This window comes from Delphinus delphis, chromosome 1, assembly GCF_949987515.2.
Source record: "Delphinus delphis chromosome 1, mDelDel1.2, whole genome shotgun sequence".
NCBI lineage: Eukaryota > Metazoa > Chordata > Mammalia > Artiodactyla > Delphinidae > Delphinus > Delphinus delphis.
The window spans coordinates 43,924,374-43,946,697 of NC_082683.1; the positions used below are offsets into that span (position 1 = coordinate 43,924,374).

The 22,324-nt window shown below is 36.8% G+C and overlaps 1 protein-coding gene across 2 annotated transcripts in view; it reads left to right on the top strand.

Annotated features, from left to right (window-relative positions):
• SCP2 (sterol carrier protein 2) overlaps positions 1–22,324 on the top strand; it is a 163,755-nt gene that overhangs the window by 77,567 nt on the left and 63,864 nt on the right. For both annotated transcript variants that reach the window (XM_060022190.1, XM_060022200.1), the window contains one exon: positions 5,466–5,573. In XM_060022190.1, coding sequence (XP_059878173.1) covers positions 5,466–5,573 — 108 coding nt within the window. The remainder of the gene's footprint in view (positions 1–5,465; positions 5,574–22,324) is intronic.

Here is a 22,324-nt window from a genome sequence, read left to right on the forward strand (position 1 = left end):
AAAACACACAAAAAACGGACAGACAGAACCCTAGGACAAATGGTAAAAGCAAAGCTATATAGACAAAATCACACAGAGAAGCATACACATACACCCTCACAAAAAGAGAAAGAGGGAAAAAAAAGTATATATATAAGAAAAAGGAAGAGAGCAACAAAATCAATTAAAAAATCTACCAATGATAATGAACTCTAAATACTAAACTAAGATAAACATAAAGCCAGAAACAAATTAGATGCAGAAAGCAAACCCCAAGTCTACAGTTGCTCCCAAAGTCCACCAACTCAATTTTGGGATGATTCCTTGTCTATTCAGGTATTCCAGAGATGCAGGGTACATCAAGTTGATTGTGGAGATTTAATCTGCTCCTCCTGAGGCTGCTGGGAGAAATTTCCCTTTGTCTTCTTTGTTCACACAGCTCCTGGGGTTCAGCTTTGGGTTTGGCCCCACCTCTGCATGTAGGTTGCCTGAGGACGTCTGTTCCCTGCCCAGACATGACAACGAGGTTGAAGTAGCAGCTCATCACGGGGCTCTGGCTCACTCAGGCTTGTGGGAGGGAAGCGTATGGAATGTGGGGTGAGCCTGTGGCGGCAGAGGCCAGCACGATGTTGCAACAGCCTGAGGTGCGCCGTGTGTTCTCCTGGGGAAGTTGTCCCTGGATCCCGGGACCCTGGCAGTGGCGGGCTGCACAGGCTCCTGGGAGGGGAGGTGTGGATAGTGACCTGTGCTTGTACACAGGCTTCTTGGTGGCGGCAGCAACAGCCTTAGCATTTCATTCCCGTTTCTTGTGTCCACACTGATAGTCGTGGCTCGTGCCCATTTCTGGAGCTCATTTAGGTGGTGCTCTGAATCCCCTCTCCTCATGCACCCTGGAACAATGCTCTTTTGCCTCTTAGCCAGTTCCAGACTTTTTCCTGGACTCCCTCCCGGCTAGCTGTGGTGCACTAGCCCCCTTCAGGCTGTGTTCACAAGCCAACCCCAGTCCTCTCCCTGGGGTCTGACCTCTGAAGCCTGAGCCTCAGCTCCCAGCCCCAACCCGTCCCAGCCGGTGAGCAGACAAGCCTCTTGGGCTGGTGAGTGCTGGTCAGCAGCGATCCTCTGTGTGGGAATCTCTCTGCTTTGCCCTCCGCACCCCTGTTGCTGCGCTCTCCTCTGTGGCTCCGAAGCTTCCCCACTCCGCCACCCTCACTCTCTGCCCACAAAGGGGCTTCCTGGTGTGTGGAAACCTTTCCTCTCCTCTCTCACAGCTCCCTCCCAGAGGTGCAGGTCCCGTCCCCATTCTTTTGTGTCTGTTTTTCCTTTTTTTTTGCCCTACCCAGGTACGTGGGGAGTTAAGTCTTGCCTTTTGGGAATTCTGAGGTCTTCTGCCAGTGTTCAGTAGGTGTTCTGTAGGAGTTGTTCCAGATGTAGATGTATTTCTGGTGTATTTGTGGGGAGGAAGGTGATCTCCACGTCTTACTCCTCCGCCATCTTGAAGGTCTGATCTATAATTTTTGTTTCTTCCTGTACCTATTAATTTTGGTAAGATATTTTTCAAGAAAATTGTCAGTTTTATTTAAGTAGCTAAATTTCTTCACTGAAGTTGTTCAAAGTATTCTCTTAGTATCCTTTTAATGTCTATAGAATCTATGGTGATAACCTTTTTTTTTAAATTCCTGATATTGATGGGTTTTGTTCTTTCTCCTTTTTTCTTCATCTGTCTAGCTAGAAGTTTGTCAATTTTGTTGAGCTTTACAAAGAATCAGCTTTTGCCTTTGTTACTGTCTTTTTTTCCCCTCCATTTCACTGATCTCTGCTCTTTATTATTTACCTCCTTTAACTTACTTTGGGTTTACTCTTTTTTGTTTGGTTTTGCTTTGCTTTAAGTTTCTTATGATAGATCCTTAGATCATTTATTTTAGATATTTCTCCTTTTCTAGTGTAAGTATGTAAAGCTATACATTTTCTTCTAAGCAGTATTTTAGCTGAATTCCACAGATTTTGATATATTCATTGTCATTTATTTCAAAATTCCCTTTAATGTCTAATTTTGTCTTTGACCTGTAATTATTTAGAAGTGCACTGTTTAATATCCAGGTATTTGGAATTTTCCTAGGTATCTTATTGTTATTGCTGTCTATTATAATTTTGCTGTAGTCAGAGATTAGGCTTTGTTTGATTTTGATCCTTTTAAATTAATTGAAATTTACTTTATGGCTCAGCATATGGTATATATTGGTGAACTTATGCACTTGAAAAATAATGCAGATTCTGTGGTTGTTAGATGTAGTGTTCTATATATGTTAATTAAATCAAGGTGATTGATAGAATTTTTAAGACCTGTGTCTCTACTAATTTATTTGACTTGCTGTATCACTTGCTGAGAGAGGGGTGTTAGAATCTCCTACTACAATTGTGGAACTATTTCTTTCTTTATTTCTGTCAATTTTTGCTTCATTTATTTTGAGGCTCTCTTATTTATAATTGTTATGTCTTCCTGATGAGTTGTGTTTTTTTTCATTATGAAACATTCTGCTTTATCTCTGGTTACATTCTTTGTCTAGAAGTGTCTTTTATCTGACTAACATAGCATGCCAGCCTTCTTATGCTTACTGTTTACATGATATATCTTTTTCTATCCGTTTGCTTTCGACCTATTTAGGTTATTTATTTATTTATTTACTTATTTATTTGTCTATTTAAGGTGTGTCTCTTGTAGGCAGTAGTGTATTGTTTTTTATCAACTTTGTCAGTTTCTGCCTTTTAATGGAGTGTTTAACAGAGTGTCGTCTAATACAGTAGCCACTAGCTCTATGTGGTTATTGAATCCTTAAAATGTGGCTAGTACAAATTGAGATGTGCTGTAAGTATGAAGTACACATCAGATTTTGAAGACTTAATATGAAAAATAGAATATAAAGTATTTCATTAATAATTTTTTATATTGCTTACATTTTTTAAAAAAATTTATTTATTTTTGCCTGTGTTAGGTCTTCGTTGCTGTGTGCGGGCTTTCTCTAGTTGCGGCGAGCGGGGGCTACTCTTTGTTGCAGTGTGCGGGCTTCTCATTGCGGTGGCTTCTCTTGTTGTAGAGCATAGGCTCTAGGCACGTGGGCTTCAGTAGTTGTGGTGCGTGGGCTCTAGAACGCAGGCTCTGTAGTTGTGGCACACGGGCTTAGTTGCTCCACAGCATGTGGGATCATCCTGGACCAGGGATCAAACCCCTGTCCCCTGCATTGACAGGTGGATTCTTAACCACTGTGCCACCAGGGAAGTCCTTATATTGGTTACATTTTGAAATGAAAATATTTTGGATATATTAGGTTAAACATTATAAAATATATATTAAATAAAATATATACTAGAAAATTTTAAAGTACATATGTGATTTGCATTATATTTCTGTTGGGCAGTGTGATTTAAAGAGCATTAACGTTTAATGTAATTACGTATTTATATAGTAGGCTTTAGGTTGACCGTTTTATTATGTTTCCTCTATATGTCCCTTTGTTTTTTGTTACTCTGTTTTCTCTCTCACCTGCTGCCTTTTGGATTATCTGAATATTTTTAGTATGACATTTTAGTATGTATTGGCTTTTTGGCCAAATCTGTTTATTCTTAGCTTAGTTTTTGGTTAGTTTTGTTTTGTTTTAGTGGTTGCAGGGTTTCTCAACCTCAATACTGTTGACACTTGAGCTAGATTATTCTTTTTTGTGGGGCTTGGACATTGTAGGATGTTTCACAGCATTCCTGGCCCTCTACCCACTACATGCCAGTAGTACCTGCCCCCACAGTTGTGATAATCAAAAATGTTTCCAGACATTGCCAAATGTCCCCTGGGGGACAAAATTTCTCTGGGCTGAGAACCACTGCTATAGGGGTCTCCTTAGCATTAATATTGTACCACTTCGCATAAAATGTAGAAACCTTGCAAACATATACGTCCATTAACCAATTCCCTTCTGCCTTACACCCACCTTTATGTTAAATTATCATATGTATTACATCTATGTACATTAAAAAAACCTCAAAGACAGTGTTATAATTTTTGTTTTCAATAGTTGCACATATTTTAAAGACCTTAAGAGGAAAAAAGTCCTTTATATTTACCCAGATATTTATTATTTCTGTTGTTCTTTCCTCTTTCTTGCTGATCCAAATTTTTCTAGAGAATTTACTTTAGCATTTCTTATAAAGCAGGTCTTCTGGAATGTTAATTCCCCAGTGGAATATTCTGATACTTCATAGGATTGTATGTATTACGGAAAATCATGGAGTAAATTATTCACTTCTTGGTTTGTGTTCAGTCTGCTATTACTCAGTACAGTGACAATATTTAACAATATGAAAGCAGTAATAGCAGATAGTTTACTTGTTATGACTAGAGCCTTGTATCAGGTTCTATGTTAGAAACACATCAAAAAATAGAAGAATGTCTCAATGGATGGTTTTTAATCTACAACCTAGATTTAAAATCAAATTAAAAGTGTTAAGTCATCTCAAATTCTGTGATTAGTGTGTTTCATTTTGCCAGTAGAGGAACGCTCTTGTTTTTGAAGGCAATAAAATGTGTTGGCTAAGAACACAGGCTATGGAGCCAGGCTGCCTGAGTATTCTAGATCCCCTACTTTGGCCTTAGATTGGTTACTTAATATCTATGTGTCTCTTTACTTATCTGTAAAATGGGAATGATAGTACCTACTTCATAGGGTTGAGGATTAAATTAAATTATGTAAATATACGTAAAATAATGAGAACAAGGCCTGACACAGAGTGAGTACGTAACAGCTATTAGCCACCTCTGATAACACCACCACCACCATTTGGAGATTCCACCTCTCATTACCAGAAATATCATCTGGAAGAATATTTTATACAGTACATGCATTTTTATTTACTTCTTAACCTCCTGGAAGAATGACCAGGGAATCGATAGGAATGTTGAAGCTGCCAAGCATGTGATGTAATTTTTTTCTTTTAAGCTTACATTTATGCTCAACGGTATTTTCAGTCATTTTCCTTCATTTCATGAAAGCGCTCTTTTTTTTCTGTCCCTCTCCCCCCTGTTGTTTACTAAGAATATTTATATAGAATGTAATAGTACAGTTGAAATGGAAATGAATATTTTGTCAAAATTATGAATTTTTAAACCTAATATTATTTTACAGTATTGTATCTATTTCGATGTTTTCTTCTGGTTCTCTGAATCTCGATTATATTTGTAGCAATTTTGGAAGCAGAGAGCTCTTAGGAGCTAATAGGAGCTTTGTTTCATGCAGGAAGTGTTCTGAAAATATAAGCTTTTATTACTCAATATTTATTACCTCACTTTTAGAAGTGCTTGTATCAATTTGAAGTTAGTTTGAGCCATCAAGAAATGTTTGCTCCAAGAAATTCTTGGCTATCTGTAAGTTTAAAAAAAACAAACATATCATTTGTTCTGACGTTATTTTTAACATTTATGAATATTATTTTTCCTTCTATAGGTCAAGGTGGGAAACTGGTTGATAGAGGAGATAATACTTATGGAGGAAAGTGGGTCATAAATCCTAGTGGTGGATTGATTTCAAAGGGACACCCACTTGGAGCTACAGGTAATAATACACACAGATTTTATAATTTTTAAGTCATTTTTGGCATAAGTGTGAATGATTTGGTCATTGATTTGAATGAATGATTGTATTCTCTGATTTTGGTAGCGAGTGTTTTAAATGATTATTTAGCCACGGTATCTTTGATTTTCGCTAAGTATAGTATAGTTCAATAATCTTGATTAATTGATGAGAATTTGAATTAGTTGAAACTCTAAATTCAACAATAGGCATTTTAAAAAGTTTGATTATTTTAAAGTTTGTGTACAACTTAACAAGATGTTTCTAGATCTGCTAGATAAGAATCATTTGAAATAAGCATGTTATTTATATATAGTTGCATATGTGGTTGATGTTGCATAGAAATTTTTTTCTCTTGAGAGAACTGGACTAAAAGATATGAAATAAGAATTTTACTATGACTCTACTGCTGACTGGCCATGTGATGCTTTTGATTAATTATCAGTTAGTCACTTTGAGTTTCCTTAATTGTAAAATGAAATTGTACAAAGTGGTTTCTGAAATAACTTAGCACTAAAATTCTGAGATTTATTTTATGAGGACAGGTGAGTTTTGTATTTTTTCATAGTGTCTTATATATTAAGTAAAATTTTATAAATTATCATAAATTCCAAAATAGAGAAGTTAGAATTTATAGGGTATTTATTACAGCAATTAACTTTGGCTTGTTTCTGTTTATCACTTAAATTAGGTAAGTTTATAATCTAGTAGAGAAAATGGGTATACATAGATAGAGCATAAGAGAGAGATAGGTAGACAGGCACATACAGTTGCAGTATAATGTGCCACCTTGCTATTTGTTTTCTGTCCTGTCTGTTCTTTGGTTCTTTTCTGTTTTTCATAATATCTTTTATTAATGGGTATTTTTTAGTATTTTATTTTCTCTCTTCTATTGAATTATTTCTTTCTCTCTCTCTCTCTCTTTTTTTTTTTTTAGTGTTTGCTCTAAGATTTACAACATCCATCTTTAATTTACTGTAGTCTACCTTCAAATAATGTCATACAATTTCACTTATAATGTATGGGATTTTTACAACAGATTATTTCCATGTACCCCCTCCTATCCTTTGTGCTATTATTGTCATACACGTACTTCTAAATATATTATTAACCCCACAATATACTATTATTATTGCTTTAAATAATTTAATGTCTTTAAAAGTAATCTTAAAATGAGGTGAACGAGAGTGATGTTTACTGAGACTGGCAGAATAACCACATCTGAAAATACTCTGTTATAAAATTACCAAGAACACTTGCAAAAATTGTCAAGCTCAACTTTTTCAGAACTTTGGAAATTAACCAAAGGCTTACAGCGATCTGGGGGAGCATTTATTAAAAACAAGTCAACAGCGTTTTCTCTGTAAGAACAGCAAGCTTTGTGGCATTTTTTACTTGCTCTGGTAACAGTTCTTTCTCCAGCTCCATGGTAGCCTTGAAAACCAACAGCCTGCAATCATGGTGAAAACTAGCATTTTGCCCAGCACTGGAGGAGTCAAAATGGAGTTGGAGCTCTTTCAAAGCCCCATATTCAGAGACTTGTCGTTATTTGACCTGTCTGGAAGTTCCCTGGTAAACCAGTCTCAAAAAGCTTGTCTTTATGTAACCTGACAGAGAACTTGTCCAGTGTAAACAGTATTTTCCTTAGAGTCATTTGTCAAGAACAATCAGCAACAACTGTTTAACAACATAGCTGCCTGAGATGCCGATAACAACTGGAGCAAACAACAAATTAACCAAAGGAAAAGAAAAGCTTAAAAGAAGAAGCTGGTGAATGAAATGTCCATAGAAACTGAGGTAGCCCAAATATTTGCTAGACAGACTTTAAATCAGCTATTTAAGTATGTTCAAAGAAGTAAAGGTATAAAAGTATACTTTCTTTTACTTCTTTATATATAGTAAAGAAGTAAAAGAAAGTATAATAATGTTTCACCAAACAGAGAGTATCAATTACTAGATAGAAATTATAGAAAAGAACCAAATAAATTCTGGCATTGAGGAGAAAAGTAACTGAAATGAAGAATTTACTAGAGGGGCCCAATACCAGATTTGAACAGGCAGAAGAAAAAAATTGATGAACTTTAAGATAGGTCGATTGATATTATTCAGTCTGCGAAACAGGAAAAAAAAAAAGAATGAAGAAAAATGAACAGAGCCTCAGAGACTTGTGGGACATTAGCAAAGTGTAGCAACATATACATACTAATAGTCCCAGAAGGAGAGGATAGGAAAAAAAAGGGCAGCAAGAATATTTGAAGAAGTGAGGACTGATAAACTCCTTAAACTTGAAGAGAAAGCATGAATATACATATCCAAGAAACTTAACAAGTAGGAATACCTCAAAAAGACCCACACCTAGACACATAATCAAACCATTGGAAGCAAAAGACAAAGAGAGTATTGAAAGCAACAACAGAGAAGTGATTCATCACGTACAAAGGATCCCCAATAAGACTTAACCTCTGATTTATCTTCTGTAACCATTAAGGCAGTGTGATGAAAGAAGCTGCCAACCAAGAATTCTGTATTCAGTGAAACTACCTTTAAAAAATGAAGAAGTTAAGACATTCCTAGATTTAAAAAATTGAGAGAATTTATCACAGACCTCCCCTATAAGAAATAATTTTAAAGAGAGTCATTCAGACTGAAATGAAAGAGCACTAGACAGTGAAATAGCACATGAAGAAAGAAAGAGCATTGGTAAATGTAACTACCTTGGTAAATATAAAAGACAATATAAGTGTATTTTTTTGTTTGTCACATTTTCCCCCCTCCTATCTGATATAAAATACAACTATAAAGGGCAATAATCTGAGTTGCTTTATACAATGCACAGAGATATAATTTGTATGACAATAACACAAAGGAGGAAGGAGGGAAGAGAGTTATATAGGAGCAGATTTTTTGTGTATGCTATTGAAATTAAGTCAGTATTAATTTGAACAACTAGATTGCTATAAATTAAAATGTGAATTGTAATCCCTAGAGCAACCACTAAGAAAATAACTGAAAAATACATAGTAAGAGAAATGACAAAGAAGTAAAATGGTACATTAGAAAATACCTATTTAACACAAAAGAAGGAAATAATGGAGGAATAGAGGGATTAAAAAAGACTAAAGTTCAAGAGAATGAGAAGGGAAGCCACAGACTAGGAGAGAATATTTGCAAAAGACACATCTGCTAAAGAACTATTATCTAAAATATACAAAGAACTCTTTTTTTGTTTTTTTGGTTTTTTTTTTTTGCGGTACGCGGGTCTCTCACTGTTGTGGCCTCTCCCGTTGCGGAGCACAGGCTCCGGACGCGCAGGCTCAGCGGCCATGGCCCACGGGCCCAGCAGCTCTGCGGCATGTGGGATCTTCCCGGACTGGGGCACGAACCCGTGTCCCCTGCATCGGCAGGCAGACTCTCAACCACTGTGCCACCAGGGAAGCCCCCAAAGAACTCTTAAAAGTAAACAGTAAGAAAATGAGCAATCTGATTTAAAAATGGGCAAAAGATCCAAACAGACACCTGTCTAAAGAAGATATACAGGGGCTTCCCTGCTGGTGCACTGGCTAATAATCTGCCTGCCAGTGCAGGGGACATGGATTCGAGCCCTGGTCCTGGAATATCTCACATGCCGTGGAGCAACTAAGCCCGTGTGCCACAACTCCTGAGCCTGTGCTCTAGAGCCTGCAAGCCACAACTACTGAGGCCTGCGCACCTAGAGCCTGTGTTCCACAATGAGGGAAGACGCTGCAGTGAGGAGCCCGTGCACCTCAAGGAAGAGTAGCCCCCGCTCGCCGCAACTAGAGAAAGCCCATGTGCAGCAACAAAGACCCAACGCAGCCAAAAATAAATAAATAAAATAAAATATATATAAAAAAAGAAGATATACAAATGGCAAATAAGCATATGAAAAGATCCCCAACATCATATGTCATTAAGGAATTGCAAATTAAAACAACAATGAGATACTACTACGTACCTATTCAAATCTCCAAAATCCAAAACAGCAACACCACCAAATGCTGGAAGATTCTTACAAAATGGAACATCCTTTTACCATAGGATCCAGCAGTTGTACTCCTTTGGCCTTTACCCAAATGAGTTGAAAACTTATTTACACAAAAACCTACATGTGGATGTTTATAGCAGCTTTATTCATAATTGCCAAATCTCGGATGCAACCAAAATGTCCTTCGTTAGGTGAATGGATAAATAAACAGTGGTACATCCAGAAAATGGAATGTTATTCAGCCCTTCCCCAAAATTCAGTTATCAAGTGATGAAAAGGCATGGAGGAACCTTAAATGCTTATTGCCAAGTGAAAAAGCCACTCTGAAAAGTTTACATACTCTATGATTCCAACTATATGATATCCTAGAAAAGGGAAAACTATGGAGACAGTAAAAAGATCAGCAGTTGGAGAAGGGAGGGTTGACTAGGTAGAGCACAAAGGATTTTTAGGGCAGTGAAACTGTTCTTTTTGATGCTTTAATAGTGACTATGTGTCATTTTACATTTGTTAGATGTATACAACACCAAGAGCAAACCCTAATGTAAACTATGGACTTTGGGTGATAATTATATGTCAATGTAGGTTCTTCAGTTGTAACAAATGATCCATTCTGGGACAGGATGTTGATAGTGAGGGAAGCTATGCACGTAGTGGGGACAGGGGGAATATGGGAAATCTCTGTACTTTCTACTAAATCTTGTTATGAACCTCAAACTGCCCTAAAAAGGAAAGTGTAAAAAAAGTTAATCTTTGTTAACATACATTTATGTTAGATGATAGATAATGGAAGACAGGAAAACAAAAGCAATTTGGTTAATATATACAGATATATTTATGTCAAAGCAAGGAAGATAGTCCTGTTAAATTGTTAAAGTCCTTTTTCTGCTACTTGTCACTATTAAAGTCCTTATTTCTGCAACTTGTAGGTGGTGATAGCTGGTATTTGTAATTTCCTTCTTTCACTACCCATTCTATACTGCTTTTGCCCTTAGTAAGTACCTCATTTGTAGTTTCTCATCTGGTACAATAAACTAAACCTTCATTCCTGAATAGTCTGTGCTGTTAGCAGTCCTGCTTCTTTGGGTTATTGTAGTAAACTAACTTTTATTACAAGACATGAGAGTATTAAGAGGCACCCCATAGTACTTTTGGGTTCCAAGCTAATCCTTTTTGTCCTCATTATATAGTAGCAACCCAATATTCCCATGATAATCAGGTCAGTCACCCCAGTCAATAAATCCCCTTCTTTGCCTATTAGTTCTGTGTCATGAAGAACCCTAAGTGTCCAGGTAGCAGTCTCTGCTTCCAGTTCAGTGTAATCACTGTTTTGTCTAAGACTTCTAAACCAGCAGAGCCCAAAGTTTCAGGAATGGCAAATAAAATGTTGTTAGTGGATCATTTAGGATAATAGTGAGAGGAACTGCTCCCTTTTCTATCCTTTGATCCTTTTTGTATCCTGGCTATGGAGAAACAGCATCATTGATTCAGAGCGGAGCGCAGGCTCAGCGGCCATGGCTCACGGGCCCAGCCGCTCCGCGGCATGTGGGATCTTCCCGGACCGGGGCACGAACCTGTGTCCCCTGCATCGGCAGGCGTACTCTCAACCACTGCGCCACCAGGGAAGCCCATGTTCCACATTTTGGAGGATATTTCCCCAGCCCTGCAAAGTGTTGCTGGCACCATTATTGAGTCTTCTAAAGGCTTTTACATTATTCTATCAGACCAACTGCTTCAGGGTGATAGAATACATGGTAAGCCCAGTGCACGCTGTAAGCAGGAGTCTATTCCTGCATTTCATTTATTTAGGCTGTTAAATGAGCTTCTTAATCAGAGAAATATTATGTGGAATACCATGTTGGCACATCCACCCAGCACAAAGATCAAGTATAAAACCCTAAGGAGTATAAAAATTAGAGGTGTAGGTGGAGAAGAGACGTTTAAGAATGTTGTGAAGAAATGGTCCGTTATCCAAGGGAGGAGAATGTTTCAAAAGTTAGAGGTCAGGCCAGAAAAGTTAGATTGATAAAGAGTGAAGAGTTTTCTTTGGATTTGGCTATTATCAAGTCATTGGCAACCTTGAAGCAATTTTAGTGAAATGTTTTGCACGGAAGCACATGGGAATTTGGAAAGAATTAGAAGTGAGAAAGTAGCAACAGCAGTGCAGATAAACTGTTATGAGTAGTGGCTGTGACTGGAAAGGGATACGTAGAGGGTGTACCTCAGTTGCAGGTATATGTTCTATATGAATGAAGTCATGGCTTTGATCTTAACCTCTTCACTCTTTTCGGCCTAGTCATTTTATCTGTAAAATAGGAATAAAATATAGTATCTACCTAATAGGGTTGTGCTGTGGATCAAATGAGTAAATATGTGAGTCCCCAAAACAGAGTAGAAAAACAATAATTGCTAGTATTCTCTTCCCACCATTCCTACAAAAGAAAGCCAAAATGGATCCAGTTAACTGTTGCTAGTAATAAAGCACTTGTTTGTAACTCAGTATGTAAAATAATTTATAACCATTTCAGGAAAAGAAGATTGTTAATTTGTAAAGAAAATAATTTTCCTTCTAGTATGACAGCCTCAAGGCACCAATTTCACTATGTAAATATTGTGCCCAATACTACACAGACATTATTTTAATACTATGCTCTGCCTTTGGTAAATAGACTAACCCTTTTCCTTTATCCCTCAAAAGAATGAGGTCATACTTCAGTGTTGATTTTGTTGCTAATGGTATGTAGTCAGGGTGATAATAAATGTTTCTATGGTATGGTCATTGAAGCCTTAAAGAGTTACGGTTTGCATTTGAGACAGTGATTTAAATTCTCCTTTCAGACAGCTTCCTCACTCTCATATAGGAAACTTCTGTTTTCATCAGGAGATGAATGTGACATTTCAGTTAGTTGTTGTTATTGACACATAACTTTTTTCTCCCCTGAAAGAACATGTTTTTATTATAATTGACTTGTTGGCCATTCCGAGATATTTTTATTCTGTCATCCACGAAAACACTCAGAAATAACGATTTGTTGTAACGATATGATTTTTCATATCCATATTCTTTCTCAAAATTGAGGTATAATTTTCATAAAATAAAATGCACAGTTCTAGCAAAAACACAATTGTTTATAGCAGCATTATTCATAGTAGCCAAAACGTGGAAACAACCCAGATGTCTGTCATCAACTGATGAATGGATAAGCAATACGTGGTATATTCATACAATGGTATATTCTTTGGCCGTAAAAGAAATGAAGTAATGATACATGCTACAACATAGATGGACCTTGAAAACATTTTGCTATGTGAAAGAAGGCAGTCACAAAAGACCTCATATTACACGATTCATTTATATGAAATGTCCAAAATAGGCAAATCTGTAGAAACAGAAAGCAGATTAGTAGTGGCCTAGGATTGGGAGAGAGAGCTAAAGAGTATGGAATTTCTTTTTGAGGTAATGAATATGCTCTGAAATTGATTGTGGTGATGGTTGTACATATCTCTGAATATACTAAAAACCATTGAATTGTAATCTTTAAATGGATGATTGGTTTAGACAATTGGGTACATCCATGTAACTACCAGCCGAAACAAGACATTAGAACATTTCCATCACCCCAGAAAGTTCCATTGTATCTATTTCCAGTAAATCTCCAACTTCCCTCAATCACCCCACTCTAACTCTCCAACCCTGCCCCCCAACCAAGCTAAGACTTATTGACTTCTATCGTGGTAGATTAGTTTTGCTGATCTTCGAACTTCATATAAATGGTACAGTATAGTGTGTATATGTGCTCTTTTCTGTCTGGATTCTTTAACTCAGTAGAATGTAAGATTTATCAAAAATTTTCTTGTATCAGGAGTTCATTCTTTTTTATTGCTAAATAGTATTCTATTGTTAAAATATATCAGTTTGTTTACCCATCTTTCTGTTGATGGACATTTGGGTTCTTTTCTGTTTAGGGGTATTATGAATAAGGATGCTATAAATATTTTTGTACAAGACTATTTGTGGACATACCTTTTGTGTTTTTCTTGGGTTAGTAACTCAGAGTGAAGTTGCTGAGTCATAGGGCAGCATATGTTTACCTTTATAAGAAACTGCCAGATAAGAAACTGCTCCAAAGGTTGTCATATGCTTTTTTTTTTTTAAATTTATTTATTCATTTATTTTATTTTTGGCTGTGTTGGGTCTTCGTTTCTGTGCGAGGGCTTTCTCTAGTTGTGGCAAGCGGGGGCCACTCTTCATCGCGGTGCGCAGGCCTCTCACTGTCGCAGCCTCTCTTGCTGCGGAGCACAGGCTCCAGACGCACAGAGCTCAGTATTTATGGCTCATGGGCCCAGTTGCTCCGTGGCACGTGGGATCTTCCCAGACCAGGGCTCGAACCCGTGTCCCCTGCATTGGCAGGCAGACTCTCAACCACTGCGCCACCAGGGAAGCCCTGCTTTTTAATATTATAGCTGGATGACAAATTTTAACATTTTTTAAATTAGTTTTTAATGGAGTGTAGTTGATTTACAGTGTTGTGTTAGTTTCTGCTGTACAGCAAAGTGAATCAGTTATACATATACATATATCCACTCAATTTTAGATTCTTTTCCCACATAGGTCATCACAGAGAATTGAGTAGAGTTCCCTGTGCTGGACAAATTTTAACATCTAACAAGTATTTCTCTTTCTCCTTAGGTTTAGTTCTATTCCTCAGAGTCAACTGCTTTTAAAATTTCTTTTCTATTTTTCCAAAAATTGTTATGCTTATACAAATATATATGTATATATGTATTTATAGTCTTTCTGAATGTATGTTTGTATATGTGTATATTTATCATATTGTAGACTGCTTTTTTGCTTACATCTTAAAATTTTTTCTGTATTATCACTTATAGCTAGTCTTTATTCTTTTTAATGCCTGCATAGTATTCTGATTACAAGAAGTTTACCTAGTGATTCACTTATGGATAGACATATAGGTTATGTCAAGTTTGTTATTACAAACAATGTTGCACTAACCATCTTGTGTCTTTGCATACTTTTTCAAGTATACCCATAGGATAAATTCCAAACAGTGGACTTCCTATGTCAAAGGATAGTACGTATTTTAAAATGGATGGATATTGCTCCATTTTCTTCAAAAAGATTATACCAATGCACATTCCCAACAACAGCGTATGAGAGTGCTTTTTTTTCCTACAACCTTGTCAACGTTGGATTTTTAAAAATCAAATGTAGACAATTTTGCCAATCTTGACAGGTCATCCAGTTCTTTCCCATGGGCACTAAAAAAACTAAACTAAAACACCCAGGAAGGTAGAATTTGCCCAATTTTTAAATACTTCAAAGAGAGACTTGTACCTTCTGCAGTAGTCTTTGAAAACTCTTTTCAGTATTTGAGTCTACACTGTTGGTAACATTTTCCCCTTATCAGTCTTTGAGGGATAGTGTTTAATGGTGGTGTAACATTTTGGGAGGAAAATTTATAAATCTTGATGACTTTATTGGTAGTCTGCATAAAATGAGGAATTACTGAAGAGTAAATGTTTACTTGCTACACACTGAGGATTTGGATATATTTCAAGTAAATCTGACACGTGGCCATTAGCTGGAGCCGAAGAAAGAATTCAGACTCCTAGAAAATATATCAGAATGACAGCTCAGAGTTGTTTAAATATTTTTGCCCTAGTTACTTGGATAACAAACTGCAATAGGATTCTAAGAAAATCAGAAAACAGTTAAGTAAGTGTTTCCAAAACATGTTAAGGTGGGGTGGGGAAGGTTTAAGGTTCTCTTCTACCAATGGTATTCTTTTAATTGTATGATATTGCTACTTTGGTGGGAACTCAGCATTGGAGAATTAGCTTTAAAATTAACTTTCCATAATACTGGTTTCTGATTTTAACTTGTTAAGGTCTGGGTTAAAAAAAGCTTCTAACTTCCATAATGGTACTTATAATAGAAGAGAAAGAGGTTTATGCATTTGAATTGAATGGTCTTTTGTTCATTGTCAGTTTAAAAATATGAATTCCTTTTGGATTTTCCAATTAGAAAAATCACAATAAACCTTAGGGTTTTTTTTTTTTTGGTTTACTTTGCAATTGTCATACGACAAAAAGCAAATTAGTGTCCAAATAATAGTATCATATTTTATTCCAGTTTTTAAATTTTTTTCACATATATTGTTCAACACATTGAACGTTTGTTTAAAATGAATAAGTAAAATTTGACTTTAGCTCATTTTTAGCCATCTCTGATTTATGAAAATGCATATTAGTGTCTGGGGTCTACTGAAAGGTCATGAAAGTGCTTTTGAGATAAAACTCTTAATAAGGGATTGTTGCTTTGAAGCTGAAAGTTGGTTATTTAGTTTGGTCTTTTATATCAATTCAGCCTGGCATTTAGTGCCTTTCCAGTGAGGCTTCAACCTCGTTTTCTGTCCTGATCTTCCATTTTTCAGTCTGTGAAAGTTCAATAAATTCTTATTGTATGTCTACATTATCATTAGGTGCTGTAGGTAACTGGTATTCAAATATGGTGTCTACTGATGGACTGATTCAGAATCCCCTGTGGCTTTAAAAAATATGTATTCCTGCCCTACCATTAGAAATTCTGGTTCCTAAGCCTGGTTGATCCAAACAGCTTATGTGTTTATAAAGTTCCCCCAAGAGCTTTTCATGCCCAATCAGGTTTAGGAACTAGGGCTAGAGTACACAAGGTAACCACTGCCCTAAGGAAGCATACAAGAGGCAGATAATGTAACACAAATGATTAGAATCCAAGGCAGAATATAGGTGCCTTAGGCAAAGCACAAACCAGAACTATGAAGAAAGGAAAAAGGGAAAGGAGAATGGGGGGGGTGATGATTTACTAAATACCCACCACATGTCAGATTCTATGCTAGCATTTATATCTAGTTGGGTTTTGGGGGAGGAGATGTAGAAAGAGGAAGCATATTTAAACTAAACTGGACTGTTTGCTTTTTTCAGATGTGTTTAATTCCTTCTCACCTCTACAAACTCTGGCTTTGCTGTTTTCTCAATAATAGCAACAGTCAATACATGTATACAGTGCTAATTTCTAGGCATTCTTCTAAGTATTCTTCATGTACAAATGCATTTAATTCTCACATCTATTTTTTTTATATTTTATAAAAGAGGAGCGTAGAGGCACAGAGTAACTTGCCCAAAGTCACCAAGGTAGAACGTAGAAAAACTAGGATTCAAACCCAGGCAGCGTATTTTTAAGGTCCAGGCTCTTAACCACTACACGCTACTTCAGTGCCCTTTTCCTCAGTGGAAATGCCCATCTTCAAGGTCGATCTCAAGTGTTATCTATCTTATGAAACTTTTCCTGATTTCTTGATCCTTTCCATAAATTAATCTTTCCCTTTTCTGAACTCTTGCTATACTTTCTCAGTACTTCTCTTTTGACATTTATGCGTGTAGTGCATATTATAATTATTTATGTCCTTTTAAAAAATCTCTGTTTGACTAAGAGCTGTGAGGACAGGATCCATATTTCATTTGTCTCTGTACCCTGAACAGTGCCCAATACAAGATGTTGCACATCTAAAGAGGGTTGAATAAATTATTTCTCCTTTAATATCTGAAGGGTGGTATGGGGCAGAGGGGATAAACTTGTTTAGTGTGAGAAGACTTAGGATCATTGGGAAGAATTCATGGGAAGGTAGATTTTGGGCTGTGGCAGGAAAGAAACTTTGTTAATTGTGGTAAAATGCACATAACATAAAATTTACCATCTTAACCATTTTAAGTGTACAGGTCAGTGGTATTAAGTACATCTACCTTGTTGTGTCACTGTAACCACCATCCATCCATAGAACTCTTTTCAGGTTGCAAAACTGAAGCTCTGTATCCATTAAACAATAACTTCCCATTCTCTTCTCCCCTCACCCCTGGCAACCACCATCCTGCCAATTGTCTACATGATTTTGCCTACTCTAAGTACCTCACATAAGTAGAATTGTGCAATATTTGTTCAGGAAAGAACTTTTTAACATGGCATTTCAAAAATGGAATAGATTGCCTCCTGAGAGCATATATTGCCTGTCACAGAGGCTGTGCATGAGAAATACAAGTTAACAACTTGATGGGAATGTTGTAAGGGGAATTGCCCATCTGTTAGGGCCTTAGATTTGACACACTCTTAGATCCTTCCTAATTCTAAGATGCTCTAATATCCCAAAGGGATGGAATTATGTCTCCTCCTGAGTTCACATAGTTCTTAATATTTTTAATGGTACATATATTATTCTATTGTGTGACTTTTTTGTTTTTTTTAACATGTTTCAGTACCTTTAAAGGTATTATAAACTTGGGTTTTAAGGAGTTGGGTGAAAATGAAATGAGAGTAAATGGAATTTTAGCCAGCTGACCTAACATACTCAAACCATGGCCTGGCTCTTCTTGTACTCTATAAGGGGTCACTAAAAGAAGTACATTCTAGGATGATGACTGACAAAACCTAAATCCAATACTGACTCTAAAAAGTCAGTAATTCAGTAAAGCCTAAATAGCATTTTACCAAAATTCATCTCTCATCATATCCTAGAGGTCACTGACCTGTCCTCATTCCCGTTGCCCAGAATTTTGCACATTTATCACTGTGTTGTGAGGGGAGGTAAGTTTTATCATTAGACTCTAATGAACACTCTTCAGTGCCAGGAGAAATGGAGCCTGAGAGAGAATGTTTACTTTTGATACCTATTGCCAGGTAGAGATAGCTAGGAGCAGGCCCTGGCTTTTATTGCTCCTGACAAGAAAAAGAGAAGGAATATCATGCCTATATATCCCATATTTTATTTTCTTATTTTAACAGCTCTTTTGGGGTAAAATCAACATATAATCAGCTGCACATATTTATTTATTATCTTTTTAATAGATCTTTATTGGAGTACAATTGCTTAACAATACTGTGTCAGTTTCTGCTGCACAACAAAGCGAATCAGCCATATGCATATGCATGTCCCCATATCCCCTTCCTCTTGAACCTCCCTCCCATCCTCCCTCTCCCACCCCTCTAGGTCATTGCAAAGCACCGAGCCGATCTCCCTGTACTATGTGCTGCTTCCCACCAGCTATCTATTTTACATTCGGTAGTGTATATATGTCCATGCTACTCTCACTTTGCCCCAGCTTCCCCCTCCCACCCCAAGTCCTCAAGTCCATTCACTATGTCTACCTCTTTATTCCTGCCCTGTAACTACATTCATCAGTACCATTTTTTTTTTTTAGATTACATATATATATGCGTTAGCATTTGGTATTTGTTTATCTCTTTCTGACTTACTTCACTCTGTATGACAGATTCTAAGTCCATCCACCTCACTGCAAATAACTCAATTTCATTTCTTTTTATGGCTGAGTAACATTCCATTGTATAGATGTGTCATATCTTTATCCATTCATCTGTCGCTGGACATTTAGGCTGGTTCCATGTCCTGGCTATTGTAAATAGTGCTGCAGTGAACATTGTGGTACATGTCTCTTTTAGAATTGTGGTTTTCTCAGGGTATATGCCCAGTAGTGGGATTTCTGGGTCATATGGTAGTTCTATTTTTAGTTTTTTAAGGAACTTCCATACTGTTTTCCATAGTGGTTGTATCAATTTACATTCCCACCTACAGTGCAAGAGGGTTCCCTTTTCACCACACCCTTTCCAGCATTTATTATTTCTAGATTTTTTGATAATGGCCATTCTGACCAGCATGAGGTGATGATACCTCATTGTAGTTTTGATTTACATTTCTCTAATAATTAGTGATGCTAAGCATCTTTTCATGTGCCTCTTGGCCATCTGTATGTCTTCCTTGGTGAAATGTCTATTTAGGTCTTCTGCCCACTTTTTAACTGGATATTTGTTTTTTTGATATTGAGCTACATGAGCTGTTCATATATTTTGGAGATTTGTCAGTTGCTTCATTTGCAAATATTTTCTCCCATTCCGAGGGTTGTCTTTTTGTCTTGTTTGTAGTTTCCTTTGCTGTGCAAAAGCTTTTAAGTTTAATTAAGTCCCATTTTTTTATTTTTGTTTTTATTTCCTGTACTCTAGGAGGTGGGTCAAAAAAGATCTTGCTGTGGTTTATGTCAAAGAGTGTTTTTCCTATGTTTTCCTCTAAGAGTTTTATAGTGTCTGGTCTTACATTTAAGTCTTTAATCCATTTTGAGTTTATTTTTGTGTATGGTGTTAGGTAGTGTTCTAATTTCATTCTTTTACATGTAGCTGTCCAGTTTTCCCAGCACCACTTATCGAAGAGGCTGTCTTTTCTCTATTGTATGTACTTGCCTCCTTTGTCGTAAATTAGGTGCCCATATGTGCATGGGTGTATCTCTGGGCATTCCATCCTGTACCATTGATCTGTATTTCTGTTTTTGTGCTAGTACCATACTGTCTTGATTACTGTAGCTTTGTGGTATAGTTTGAAGTCAGGGAGCCTGATTCCTCCAACTCTGTTTTTCTTTCTCAAGATTGCTTTAGCTCTTTGGGGTCTTTTGTGTCTCCATACGAATTGTAAAATTTTTTGATCTAATTCTGTGAAGAATGCCATTGGTAGTTTGATAGGGATTGCATTGAATCTGTAGATTGCTTTAGGTAAGTATAGTGATTTTCACAATATTCATTCTTCTAATCCAAGAACATGGTATATTTCTCCATCTGTTTATGTCATCTTTGATTTCTTTCATCAGTGTTTTATAGTTTTCTGAGTACAAGTCTTTCACCTCCTTAGACAGGTTTATTCCTAGGTATTTTATTCTTTTTGCTGTAATGGTAAATGGGAGGATTTCCTTAATTTCTCTTTCTGATTTTTCATTGTTGGTGTATAGGAATGCCAAAGATTTCTGTGCATTAATTTTGTATCCTGCAACCTTACCAAATTCATTGATTACCTCTAGTAGTTTTCTGGTGGCATCTTTAGGATTCTCTATGTATATATAGTATCATGTCATCAGCAGACAGTGACTTCTTCTTTTCCAATTTGTATTCCTTTTATTTCTTTTTCTTCTCTGATTGCTGTGGCTAGGATTTCCAAAACTATGTTGAACAAGAGTGGCAAGAGTGGACATCCTTGTCTTATTCCTGATCTTAGTGGAAAAGATCTCAGTTTTTCACTATTGAGTGTGATGCTTGCTGTGGGTTTGTCATATATGACCTTTATTATGTTGAGGTAGTTTCCCTCTATGCCCAGTTTCTGGAGAGTTTTTATCATAAATCGGTGTTGAATTTTTTCAAAAGCTTTTTCTTCATCTATTTAGATGAGCATATGGTTTTTATTCCTTAATTTGTTAATGTGGTGTATCACATTGATTGATTTGTGTGTATTGAAGAATCCTTGCATCCCTGGAGTAAATCCCACTTGATCATGATGTATGATCCTTTGGAATGCTGTTGGATTCTGTTTGCTAGTATTTTGTTCAGGATTTTTGCATCTATGTTCATCAGTGATATTGGCCTGTAGTTTTGTTTCTTTGTGACATCTTTGTCTGATTTTGGTATCAGGGTGATGGTGGCTTCGTAGAACGAATTTGGGAGTGTTTCTCCCTCTGCAATTTTTTGGAAGAGTTTGAGAAGGATCGGTGTTAGCTCTTCTCTAAATGTTTGATAGAATTCACCTGTGAAGCCATCTGGCCCTGGACTTTTGTTTGTTGGAAGATTTTTTTTTTTTTTGTGGTACGTGGGCCTCTCACCGCTGTGGCCTCTCCTGTTGCAGAGCACCGGCTCCAGACGCGCAGGTCAGCGGCCATGGCTCACGGGCCCAGCTGCTCTGCGGCATGTGGGATCCTCCCTAACCGGGGCACTAACCCGTGTCCCCTGCATCGGCAGGCGGACTCTCAACCACTGCGCCACCAGGGAAGCCCTGTTGGAAGATTTTTAATTATGGTTTCAATTTCATTACTTGTGATTGGTCTGTTTATATTTTCTAATTCTTCCTGGTTCAGTCTTGGGAAATTGTAGCTTTCCAAGAATTTGTCCATTTCTTCATAGTTGTCCATTTTATTGGCATATAGTTATTTGTAGTAGTCTCTTACAATCCCTTGTATTTCTGCGGTGTCAGTTGTGATTTCTCCTTCTTCATTTCTAATTTTATTGATTTGCGTCCTCTCCTTTTTTTTCTTGATGAGTCTGGCTAAGGTTTATCAATTTTGTTTATCTTCTCAAGGTAAACAAAAAAAGCACCAGCTTTTAGTTTTATTGATCTTTGCTAATGCTTTCTTCGTTTCTATTTCATTTATTTCTGCTCTGATCTTTATGATTTCTTTCCTTCTCTTGACTTTGGGTTTTCTTTGTTCTTCTTTCTCTAGTTGTTTTAAGTGTAGGGTTAGATTGTTTATATGAGATTTTTCTTGTTTCCTGAGGTGAGATTGAATTGCTATAAACTTCCCTCTTAGAACTGCTTTTGCTGCGTCCCATAGGTTTTGGGTCGTTGTGTTTTTGTGTTCATTTGTTTCTATGTATTTTTTATTTCTTCTTTGATTTCTTCAGTGATCTCTTGGTTATTTAGTAGTGCACTGTTTAGCCTCCATGTATTTGTGTTTTTTACAGTTTTTTTTCCTGTAATTGATTTACAATTTCATAGTGTTGTGGTCAGGAAAGTTGCTTGATACAATTTCAGTTTTCTTAAATTTCCTGAGGATTGATTTGTGACCCAAGATGTGATTTATCCTGGAGAATGTTCCAGGTGCACTTTAGAAGAAAGTGTATTCTGCCACTTTT